The sequence below is a fragment of the Tachyglossus aculeatus genome, chromosome 4 (genome assembly GCF_015852505.1).
Source record: "Tachyglossus aculeatus isolate mTacAcu1 chromosome 4, mTacAcu1.pri, whole genome shotgun sequence".
NCBI classification, from domain to species: domain Eukaryota; kingdom Metazoa; phylum Chordata; class Mammalia; order Monotremata; family Tachyglossidae; genus Tachyglossus; species Tachyglossus aculeatus.
This window is the reverse complement of record NC_052069.1, coordinates 76,888,962-76,901,294: the sequence shown is the minus strand read 5'-3', so window position 1 is coordinate 76,901,294 and position 12,333 is coordinate 76,888,962. Positions and strand designations below refer to the sequence as shown.

Genomic DNA, 12,333 nt, shown 5'->3' with positions numbered 1-12,333 from the left:
CTTGGCATGTAGTGCTGTTGGAATCCCCTATAGGGTGACAGCTGTGTCCTGGCCCTGAGAGTTCAGTTTTGAGAACCTGCACACAGGAGCTAGTGATTTGTGCAACACCACTTTCCCTGACACCCTCTCTTCCTTTGCCAGTCATGTTATCGATGGGACACAGAGTGCACTGAGCTGGTGGGTGGGTGGACAGTGTTGCAATACATGCCAAGTACCTAGTAAATGCCATAATTACCACTGTTAAATTTTAATCCTGCTGCTTGCCTTGGGGTTGTGGGATTGAGAAGCAGTGTGGCTTAGTGGAAAGAGCATGGGCTTGGGAGTCACAGGTCATGGGTTCTAATCCCGGACCACATGTCTGCTGTGTGACCTTGGGCAAGTCACTTAACTTCTCTGAGATTCAGTTCCCTCATCTGTAAAATGGGGATTAAGTCTGTGAGCCCCATGTGGGACAACTTGATTACCTTGTATCTACTCCAGCGCTTAGAACAGTGCTTTGCACATAGTAAGCGCTTAACAAATGCCATTATTATTATTATTATTATTTAGTGAACAATACTACATTCTCCCTGAAAACTTTGCAATTTTCAATTATGTTCCACTTCAGCCTTCATCTACACCAGTTTTCATTCTTTTGTTTAGATATATATAATAGCTTTTAATATTTGTAGGCTTCTATTTGCCCAAAGCACTTTGAGTAGTAAACCCTTTTTAGATTAATGGTCTTTTCCCTAATCCTTCTTTGATCTCTCAACTACTGTCAACAATGGGCCATTTCCTTCTCCTAGATACCTTACCCAACCTTGGCTTCACTGACAATTTCCTCTCCTGGTTCATTCATGCATTCAATTGCATTTATTGAGCACTTACTGTGTGCAGAGTACTATGTGCACTGTACTAAGTGCTTGGAAAGCACTGGTTCTCCTTCTTTCTCTCTGGGCACTCCTTCTCTGCCTCTTTTTCCAGCTATTCCTTTGCCTCCAATCCCCTAGCTGTAGGAGTCCCTCAAGGCTAAGTTCTGGGTTATCCATCTACACCCACCGCCTTGGAGAACTCCTGCACTCCCATGACTTCAGCTACCATCTCTCTGCAGATGATTCCCAAATCTACCTCTCCAGCCATGTCCTCTCTCCTGCTCGGCGATATTTCATCTCCTCCTTGCAATACAGTGCTCTGCACACAGTAAGCGCTCAATAAATACGATTGAATGAATTTCAGAACAACCTTACTTAGATGTTCCACCAACTCCCATCAAAAACCGTCCTAAAAATCACATTTTCTCCAAAAGGCCTTCTCTGCCTAAGTCCTGATTTCCCCAATTTGCTCTTCCTTCTGTATTACCCTGTACCCCTGAGGCATTTCATATTCACCCAATCCCCAGTCTCCCAGCACTTTTGTACAAATAATAATAATAATGATAATGGCATTTATTAAGCGCTTACTATGTGCAAAACACTGTTTTAAGCACTGGGAAGGTTGCAAGGTGATCAGGTTGTCCCACAGGTGGCTCACAGTCTTAATCCCCATTTTACAGATGAGGTAACTGAGGCCCAGAGAAGTTAAGTGACTTGCCCAAAGTCACACAGCTGACAATTGGCAGAGCTGGGATTTGAACCCATGACCTCTGACTCCAAAGCCCATGCTCTTTTCACTGAGCCACCCTACAAATCTGTTTCTCGTATCAACAATTTCTTTGAATTTCTGTTTCTCCTTCTAGACTGTGAGCTCCTTGTGGGTGGGTATCACACCCATCAGCTCTAATGTATTCTACACTCCTAATCAATCAATCAATCAATTGTATTTACTGAGCGCTTACTGTGTGCAGAGCACTGTACTAAGCGCTTGGGAAGTACAAGTTGGCAACATATAGAGACAGTCCCTACCCAACAGTGGGCTCACAGTCTAAAAGGGGGAGACAGAGAACAAAACCAAACATACTAACAAAATAAAATAAATAGAATAGATATGTACAAGTAAAATAAATAAATAAATAGAGTAGCAAATATGTACAAACATATATACAGGTGCTGTGGGGAAGGGAAGGAGGTAAGATGGGGGGATGGAGAGGGGCACGAGGGGGAGAGGAAGGAAGGGGCTCAGTCTGGGAAGGCCTCCTGGAGGCGGTGAGCTCTCAGTAGGGCCTTGAAGGGAGGAAGAGAGCTAGCTTGGCGGATGGGCAGAGGGAGGGCATTCCAAGCCCGGGGGATGACGTGGGCTGGGGATCGATGGCGGGACAGGCGAGAACGAGGCACGGTGAGGAGATTAGCGGCAGAGGAGCAGGGGGTGCGGGATGGGCTGTAGAAGGAGAGAAGGGAGATGAGGTAGGAGGGGGCGAAGTGATGGAAAGCCTTGAAGCCCAGGGTGAGGAATTTCTGCCTGATGCGCAGATTGATTGGTAGCCACTGGAGATTTTTGAGGAGGGGAGTAACATGCCCACCTAATAAAGTGTTCAGCATACAGTAATACCACTGATTGATTGATTCACTGCCTCCAGAGCAAGGGAGCGCAACCTGTATCTTCAAAGCCAAAGATATTCTTGGAGTCACAAGAGGCTTCTGAGAATAGGGGCCCCAGCTTTTGGGTGTAAGGTAACTGAATCAGAAAGGGACTGAGGCAGAGCTAATATGATGGCTCTTCTCTTTCCCTTTGCCGGCATGTTGTGGTCCCACCCAACAGGGAGGCTGAGGTGGCTCCCATCATTCTCATCCAAATGGCAAGGGGAGTTGGAGCTGCTCCCATCCCTTCCTCCTCCTCCTTTCATGAACCCCTGTTGGTCTGCTGCCACCATCGGCAAGTAGCAGTGAAACCAAGATGTACCAGCCAAGCCAGACACAGAAGGGGATTGCTCCATCAACTAGTCAATGGTATTTATTGAGCATTTACTGTGTGCAGAGTACTGTACTAAGACATTGGGAGAGTACAATACAGTACATGTTCCCTGCCCACAAGGAGCTTCCTCTCTAGAGCAGGAGATAGACATTGAAATACAATACAGATAGAGGAAATGGGTGTAAGGATATTTACATAAGTGCTTTAGGAATGGGGGTGGAGTGAATATCAAGTACTTAAAAAAACAGTATGTGGGGTGCAGGAATAATGAATTGAGGCTGGGCTTCATCAGGGGCTAGGATATGTGAGCTATCAGCAATGTGGCTCAATGGAAAGAGCACGGGAGTCAGAGGTCATCGGTTCAAATCCCGTCTCCGCCAATTGTCAGCTGTCTGACTTTGGGCAAGTCACTTCACTTCTCTGTGCCTCAGTTCCCTCATCTGTAAAATGGGGATGAAGTCTGTGAGTCCCACGTGGGATAACCTGATCACTTTGTATCACCCCAGCACTTAGAACAGTGCTTTGCACATAGTAAGTGCTTAACAAATGCCATCATTATTTTTATTACTATTATTACACATCCAAGTACACAGGAAGTTTCACCCTCTATGGGCACCCGGGTGGGAAAAGCTAGGTGGCCGTGGTAGTGCAGAAGGAGGAAGAGTAAGGTAGTGAAATGATGACAACTCAAGCATAGTGCTTTGCCACTATGACACCTTTTTCCCCACTTTCCATATGGAAACAACCAAGAAAAAGTTCAACCTAATATTCTCTCTATCTCTTCCTCTCCTCTTCTCTTTCATTCCTCATTTTCATCTTTTTTTTGTGTGTTACCTGTTAAGTATTTACTGTGTGTCAGGCACTCTACTAAAGGCTGCTGTAGATACATGCTTATCAGGTTGGACAGGTGTCCCTGTCCCACAAAGGGCTCACAGTATGAATCCCCATTTTACAAATGAGGTAGCTGAGGCACAGAGACATTAAATGAGTTTCCCAAGACCATTGTAACAGATAGGGGGCAGAGCTGGGATTAGAACCCAGGTCCTTCTGACTCCCAGGCCTTTGCTCTATACACTAGGCCATGCAGCTACTCAGCGCTTCTTCTCTGCTTCTACTCTCCACCTTCCTCTTCATCCTTCTCTGTTTACCTCTTTTCTCCCAATCCCTCTCTCTCCAGTTCTCATTGGAAAAGGCAGTCTAAATTCGGTATTAATTTTTTAATTCTTATTTCATAATTATTTCAAAATAAATTGTATGAATGGCTCCTGCTAAGCCCGATTTAGGCGATACTTGACAAAGCAGGTTGGTTAATTCAAATTCATATAGGCACCCCATATCTATGCAGTAAACATCAGGCACTTAAAATACTAACTAGTTATATTTTAATTTAATTTATATCGCATTCCTCTAGAGTAGGATCCAGCACCCCGCCAGCCTTTTTTTCATTACAAACAACTATCCATGAGATTCAGGGCATCAGAAGATATTTACATGGAAATTGAAGAATTGGAGATTGAAGGCTTATTAATAATAGTAATAATAATAATAATAATAATAATAATGGCATTTATTAAGCACTTACTATGTGCAAAGCACTTTTCTAAGTGCTGGGAAGGTTACAAGTTGAGCAGGATGTCCCACGGGGGGCTCACAGTCTTCATCCTCATTTTACAGATGAGGTCACTGAGGCATAGAGAAGTTAAGTGACTTGCCCAAAGTCACACAGCCGACAAGTGGCAGAGTCGGAATTTGAACCCATGACCTCTGACTCCAAAGCTCTTTCCACTGACCCATGCCGCTTCTCACTGCTATTGCTACCCACACACAAATGCACGGATTCTGAGAAAGATACTGAGCATTCCTTCCCAGGGTATTTTTCTTGACTTTCCCAGTTGCTTACCTGTAATTCTGCTTTTCATTTCCTATGTGAAATCGGTCATATTGTGAGTAGGCCCGGTTTCCTTCCCAATCCATTAATTCGATTCGTAGAGAATATTGCCTCTGACTGGTTACTGCAAAGATGTACTCATTCCCCCACCAGTATTCATCAGCTGGATTACCAAAACCCTGTAAGTAAAGGGATACACTGAGCATAATGAAGATGGAGCTTTTAATGTTCGTTAAATGCTTACATAACTAATTTGCATACCTTCTACTATCAATCAGTTAATCAATGAGCACATACTATGTGTACACCACTTTACTAAGTGCTTGGGAGATTACATTGGTAGACGTGATTCCTAGGTAAAACCTTAGGGAATTTACATTCTTTCATGTGCAGCTTTCATACTTTAAAATCACATATGGAATAAAAATGCACATTTTTATTCCTCTCAATTCCACTCCCATTTGAATTTTTGAATGCTCAAGGGAAAATTTCAGGGCAGGTACAACATATAATCTGGTTTTCTATATCTCTTTCATCCTTGTGTATTGATTGAATGCCTATTGTATACAGAGTATACAGTTCTAGACTGTGAGCCCGCTGTTGGGTAGGGACCGTCTCTATATGTTGCCGACTTGTACTTCCCAAGCACTTAGTATAGTGCTCTGCACATAATAAGTGCTCAATAAATGCGACTGAATGAGTACTGTACAAAATTCAAGTATGTTGAAATTAAAATATACTGTCCAAGGTTCAGTTCTTGCCCTCTGGGACGAGGAGTTCACTATCCATCTTTCCTCCTGGGAGAGGGTAGAGACAGATCCATAAATCTTTCCATCTTGCCATTTACAGCAGAGGGACTGGAAGGGGAGTTGCTGACGCATTCTACTCTGGCTTCTGCAACTTGTTTCAAGAAATTGCAGGCTCAGGAAACTAGACCTGCCCAACTAGTAGAGCGAGTTTGGGAGAAGGTGAAAGGGCAAGATAATAGTAATAATCATAATGTTAATGATGATGATAATAATGATACTAGTTGTCAGCTTTGTGACTTTGAGCAAATCACTTCACTTCTCTGTGCCTCACTTCCCTCATCTGGAAAATGGGGATTAAGACTGTGAGCCCCATTTGGGACAACCTGATTACTTTGTATCCCCTGCCACCCCACCCCCCCTCCCCGCCCCAAGTGCTTGGCACATAGTAAGTGCTTAAAAAATGGCATCATTATTATTATTATTATTATTATTACTAATCGCAACATTTTGATGTAATCAAATCAGGCAAAGTCTCTATCCTTCATGGGGTTCACGGTCTAAAGGGAAAGGAGAACTGGTATGTAATCCTACTTACAGATGAAGAAGCTGAAGCATAGACAAATGAAGTGATTTACCAAGGTCTCACACAAGACTAATGGCAGAGCTAAAATTATAACATAGCAGTCAGGACAGCCTATAGGGAAAGCAGGTGGACATACTGGAAAGAGCATTGACCTGGGCGTCAGGACCTGGGTTCTAATTCCAACTCCACCACTTATCTGCTGTGTGAACTTGGACAGGTGGGCAAGTCAGTTCTCTGTGCCTCAGTTTCCTCATCTGCTAAATGGGGATTAAAACTGTGAGCCCCATTTGGGATAGGGACTGTGTCCAACCTGATTAGCTTGTATCTACACCAGAACCCATTACAGTGCTTGGTACATAGTAAGTAATTAGGGCAAGGAATCTGTCTATTGTACTGTACTCTCCCAAGCACTTAGTACAATGCTCTGTACATAGTAATGGCTTAATAAATATAATTAAATAAATGATAATTAACAAGTACTATTTTTAAAATAAGAAACTTAAGGCCTTCCTGATTATTAAAACTATACTTCTCATGGCCTATTTCCTTTCACTGTATCTAGTTAAATTGTATTTAGTAATTACATTTAGTGATTACACTTTCTGGTGAAAGTCAGAAAAATAAAAATGTACATGTTAGCACCAGAATATTGTGAAGTTTTAGACAGACGATGTTAATTCAGGTTGAAAATTGCCCTTCATTTCGTATCTTGTTATGGGTGAAGTTCTTTATGTCTCCCAGTAAACTATGGCAAAGCATTGATATATGACTCAGTAGAGAATCCATTCTCATCTCCACGTGCAAGAACTTTTAATCCTCTTGGATTAAGATGACCATAAGCCCTTTATGGTCAGTGAACATTTCTTTTATCACTGTTGTAGTGTATTTTCTCAAGCACTTAGTATAGAGCTCTGCACACAGTAAGTGCTCAATAAATATCGTTGATTGATTGAAGATGAATGCCTTTTCCTGAACAATTGCTTTCTCAGAGGGACAAAGAGAGGGAAAAAAAAAACAAAATCAAAAGGAAAATCACGGTTTCAATTTTAAACATTTTCCTTTGAAGTTATCTATCAAAAACTTAAGCCTGGCAGCAGTAGCCCTAAGAACCAAGAAGCCTATATGAGAGTTATCATTTCCCTAATACTGAGGTTGTTTGTGGTGGTAGTAGGAACAATAGTAGTAGAGCTAAACAGCATTTATTAAACATTTACTGTGTGCCTAACACTATACTATTAAAAAAACACATATAAAAAACATTTTTCTATCTGCTTGAAATATATTGCATGAGATGGAAATCCCTTAACACAGTTAAAATACAGTCAGCATGACTTGGGCATTTTGGTGCAGTGCTCAAGTCTTCCACCAACAGAAGCCAGTATATGCTCAATTAAAAGAAGCCAAAAGGTTCTAAGGGATATTCAGAGGCACTTTGAAATGCTATATTCATTGGAGATGTGGGTGGAGTGGCCCTCACTATCCTCCTATCCTGAGACCAAAAAGGAAATAACTAAATGATTAACGTTCAAGACTTCAATCTCCAACGAGTAACTATGTTACTTGGGGAAAATATATATATCTTCCTATCAACATTGTGTGGGTGGTGAAAATGACCTGTCTTGATAATGGCCTGGTTTATTGCTATGATGATTGCTATTCCAATCTGGATTCTGGGGAAACAAGACAGACTCCATCTCATCCTCAGGGGGTTCAATAAGAATTGGCTTCCATGCTGTCCATCGGGCCAGTGGAGACTATGATCTTGGCACACAAGGCCTATATTTAATGATCTGAAATATGGTCAAATGGTAAGTTTCATTGCTATGAGTCAGATATTTCACCTCAATTACATGATATTATAAAGGAGGTAAAAATAATGAAATGTAGTTGTAATAATACAAGGAAGCTTAAACCAATACTAGTTTAAAATTGGCCTGAAATATTCACAAGGATGACTTGTGCTCAAATGGGAAAGAAAACAAATTATTAGCTTTGGCAAAACCTGGAGAAATATTTTATGTGATTCATGTCCTTCCAAGTTCCTAAAACAATTATCTCTTTTACTTTATTTATTTTGCCCAATAATGCTCAAAGTATTCACTTTTTATAGTCAAAACAAAATTGAAACTAGACAGTCAGTATATACTATGGGTTACATCTCCATAAGACAAATCATTGAAGAAAACAGCTAATAATTCATTGAGTGCATTGTCTTCCTGGAAGCCAGAAAATATAAATTTGCCCTTCCCTTTTACACATACTGAGAAACTCAGCAAAAGTGCTGCAAAGCCTTGGTCTTTTTAGAAAAATCTCAATAGCTTTTTTTTTTAAAAAAAAAAACCCACATTGGGTCCGTTATAATTGTTTTTTTTTTTCATCTTCCCACTATGTGGATTTTTGTTATCTTCAGTGGGGTTTTTATTTATCCCTAAAACTGAATGCAAAAACTCCAATGGGGAGAATATGCAGACTCAACCTTGAACATATTATATGCTCAATTAATCATTCCATCAGTGGTATTTACTAAGAGTCTAAGATGTGTGAAGCACTTTACTGGGTGCCTGGGAAAATTCAATAGAAATAGAAGACATTTAAAAACTAATGGAGGATTTTTTAAAAAAGATGTCTTTGGGAAGCAGTGTGGCCTAATGGAATGAATACTGGCCTAGGAGTCAGAGCACCTGGGTTTAAATCCTGGCTCCGCCCCTTGTCTGCTGGGTGACCTTGGATAAGGTACTTCACTTCTCTGCCTCACTTACCACACCTGTAAAATGGGGATTAAGAGTATGAGCCCTATGTGGGACATGGACTTTGTCCAAGCTGATTATCTTGAATGCGGCCCAGGGCTTTTTACAGTGCTTGACACATACTAGGTGTTTAACAAACAACATTAAAAAATGCCTCTTGGAAGAGGAAGATTTGAGGTTGGAAAGAAATATTCTCCAGTGAAAGTCAATAAGAAAGTTAAAGTAATCTAGCTGCTCAGGAGAGAAGAGAGATTTGTAACAGGGGAGGGTGAATTTGAAATAATAGAAATGGACCTAATGTCTTGATTTCCACTAATGACCCTTAGATATATAAGTGCAGGGACAGAGAAAGAGACTAAAGGGGAGATCAAGGGCTGGGGCTTTGTAATATGAGGACTGTGGAGGGAGAACAGAACCTGGGGATTGAGTTCATTGAAGAGGACAGTTAATAATGGAAGACATAGCCATTTGCAACTAGGGAAAGAGAGGTTGGTAGACTGTTCTGCTAGGGTAGAGAGGCCAGGAATGGCTTGAGAAAGGCTTTGCAGAAGGTTAACTGTAAAGGCCACACTCTATGAAATATGTTTGATTATGAGTTTGAATACATAAATCAACTCTAAAGCTACATTTATCCTCCTCAATGTTCATAAAGATTTCTAAAACAATCTGGACAGCAGAGACCTTCCTCCCCCTAGCTAAATAAGGTTATTCCCTCTGTGTTGGATAATTTCTTGTATGATTTTTAGGAAGATGAATAGACTTAGAGCCCAGTGACTATAGAGAATTTGGGATTAAGGATGTAGGAATGTTTGGGAAAGACTGTCTAGCCCTTGGCATGTCAATCACATTGGGTAGATTAGTCTTGGAGGGAAAAGCAGTCGGGGTCATAAAGATAAGAACTATTGAATTCCTTCTTGGCAGAATAACAATGTTATTACTATAAGGTGATAGCCCATGGATGGAGCCACCAAAGGAATATCTGCTGCAAATTATGGTAGTTAACAAAGTTATTAGCAAGTATTCTCTTTCCTGAAAAATATAGTCTCATGACATAATGTCCCAAAAGGCCTACGTAACAGAAATGTCCTCTTTCTAATGCTATTGGAATGACAAGTTGACAATAGCAATTTTTCAACTTTGAGTAGAATATATTTAATAAATTAACATGACACAGGATCCCTCATCAAAGAAAGTTTGATTCCAGAAAAGACTAGACATACAAAATACTTAAATTACATTCTAGTAATAAGAAATAATTTCCTAAAAATCAACACAGTTAGTCAATATTTGAAAGAAATCAATGAATTCCATCCTTCACATGTCATTCTTGATGCTTAATTCAACTGCCTTGCCAAACCACTGATGAGTAGTTTATAGCCAGTCATGTTGAATATCAATAGTACAAATATATAATCTTCAATGCCAAATGACTTACTGACTTGACGTTTCTATTTGATTTCCATTTATCAAGGGCCTCTATATTCTGATTCTCATTTGCTTTACTCATTACAATTGCACATCTCTGAAATTGAAGTTTCTAGTTCTGGGGCAAATATTGCATTTTAGGTCAGGAAAAAAATACATTAGCCAGGAGATCCCAGATGAATGGCATAGAAAGAATCAGGTGAAACCTTTTTCACAATCTTGGATTCTTCACCTGCTGCTAACCAAAAAAACAAACACCAGTTTGTATCCTGCCCTTGGTATTGTCTTTCTTTTTAGGGACTGTGGTTATAGGTGAGCTGTAAAAGTCACTTAGGGTACAGTTACTCACTTAGCTCACAACTACTACCTGACAGATATCAGAGGTAGTGGGTTGGCATAAGTAATAAGGACCCCAATTAACTGTAAAGAATGCAATTATTTCTACCCTTTATGCACTTTATATTCACCTTACTCTCTCCTCCCCAGCCCTTATGTGTACATCTGTAATTTATTTTAACGTCTGTCATCCCCTATAAACTGTAAGTTGGGAATGTGTCTACTAAATCTGTTGCATTGCACTCTCCCAAATGCTTACTACACTGCTCTGCACACAGTACGTGCATAATAAATATCACTGATGATGATGATTATAAAGCAAGATATTCCAGTACCTAGGCTCCTCCCTGATATCGCTTGATGCCTCTGGAGGTTACATCGCCTTTTCAGACGGAAAGGGACTCAAGACTGTAAGCTCATTATGGGCAGGGAACATACCTGCTAATTCTGCCATAATATGCTCTTCTAAGCACTTAGTACTGTGATCTACACATAGGAAGCACTCAAATTCCATTGAATGATTGATTAAGACTATGTAGCTTTGGACCTCACTTGAATTGTTCAAATAATGATCAATTCTCCTTTTTACAAATGTTTACCTTCTCTTTTCAAGAGTAATATCATTCCTAAATTTTCTATTTCTAAGTAGATTGTGGAATTTGTTCTGGCAAATAATTATTGTGGTTACAGACTTGGAGTATAATCTAGATGGCTGTGTTAAATTAAAGTCCTCGGGAAACTACATAAGATTTTCCAGGTTTCTAGATTATTTTTCAAGCATGGAGAAAGTATGTCAAAATTATTGGTGAAAATACATTTCATATCTAGAGGTTCATAGCCACTAATACTTGTCAATCAGTCATATTTATTGAGAACTTACTGGGTGCAGAGCACTGCATTAAACACTTGGGAGATTAAAATATAACAAAGTTCGTAGACACGTTCCTTGACCATAACAAGCTCACAGTCTAGAAGTGGACTGTATTTGTATGAATAAATAAATTACAGCTTTGTACGTGATTGCTGTGAGTCGGAGGGCTAAGAGAGGAGAGAATAAAGGGTGCAAATCCAAGTGCAAGGGTGACACAGAAGGGAGTCGGAGAAGAGGAAATGAAGGTTGAGACAGAGAAGGCCTTTTGGAGGAGTTGTGCCTTCAATAAGGATTTGAAGGTAGAGGGAGAGATCCCAGGCTAAAGGCAGAACGTGGGTGAGAGGTCAGGGGTGAGATAGATGAGATTGAGCTACAGTGAGTAGGTTGACATTAGAGGAGTGAAGTGTGTCAGCTAGATTATAGTAGGTTATCACAGAGGTAAGGTAGAAGGAGGCAAGGTGATTAAGTGTTTTAAAACTGATACTAAGGAATTTATGTTAGATGCAGAGGTGGATGGGCAACATTGGAGGTTCTCGAGGAGTGGGGAAACACGGACTGAATGGTTTTGAAGAAAAATGATCCGGGCACCAGAACAAAGTTACCCAGAGAAGGTAGTGGTCTTCAGTGTCGAAGGCAGCTGAGAAGTCGAGGAGGACCAGGATGGGTTTGGCACAAAGGAGATCATCGGTGACCCTTGATTGGGAAGTTTTTGTGGAGTGAAAGGGTCAGATAGGAGGGAATCAAGGAGGGAACTGGAGGAGAGGAAATGGAGACAGCTGGTGTAGACAACTTGGAGAGAAATGTGAAGAAAGAGATGGGTTGATAACTAAGAAATCATAGAAATAATGTATTTATTTATTTTCTTTATATGGTATTTGTTAAACACTTACTATGTGGCAGGCACT

General features: G+C 40.5%; 1 protein-coding gene across 2 annotated transcripts in view; it reads right to left on the bottom strand.

Moving 5' to 3' along the window:
• The window catches only part of ANGPT1 (angiopoietin 1), a 265,372-nt gene that overhangs the window by 40,810 nt on the left and 212,229 nt on the right, over positions 1-12,333 (bottom strand). For both annotated transcript variants that reach the window (XM_038744581.1, XM_038744582.1), the window contains one exon: positions 4,730-4,896. In XM_038744581.1, the coding sequence (XP_038600509.1) occupies positions 4,730-4,896 (167 nt within the window). The remainder of the gene's footprint in view (positions 1-4,729; positions 4,897-12,333) is intronic.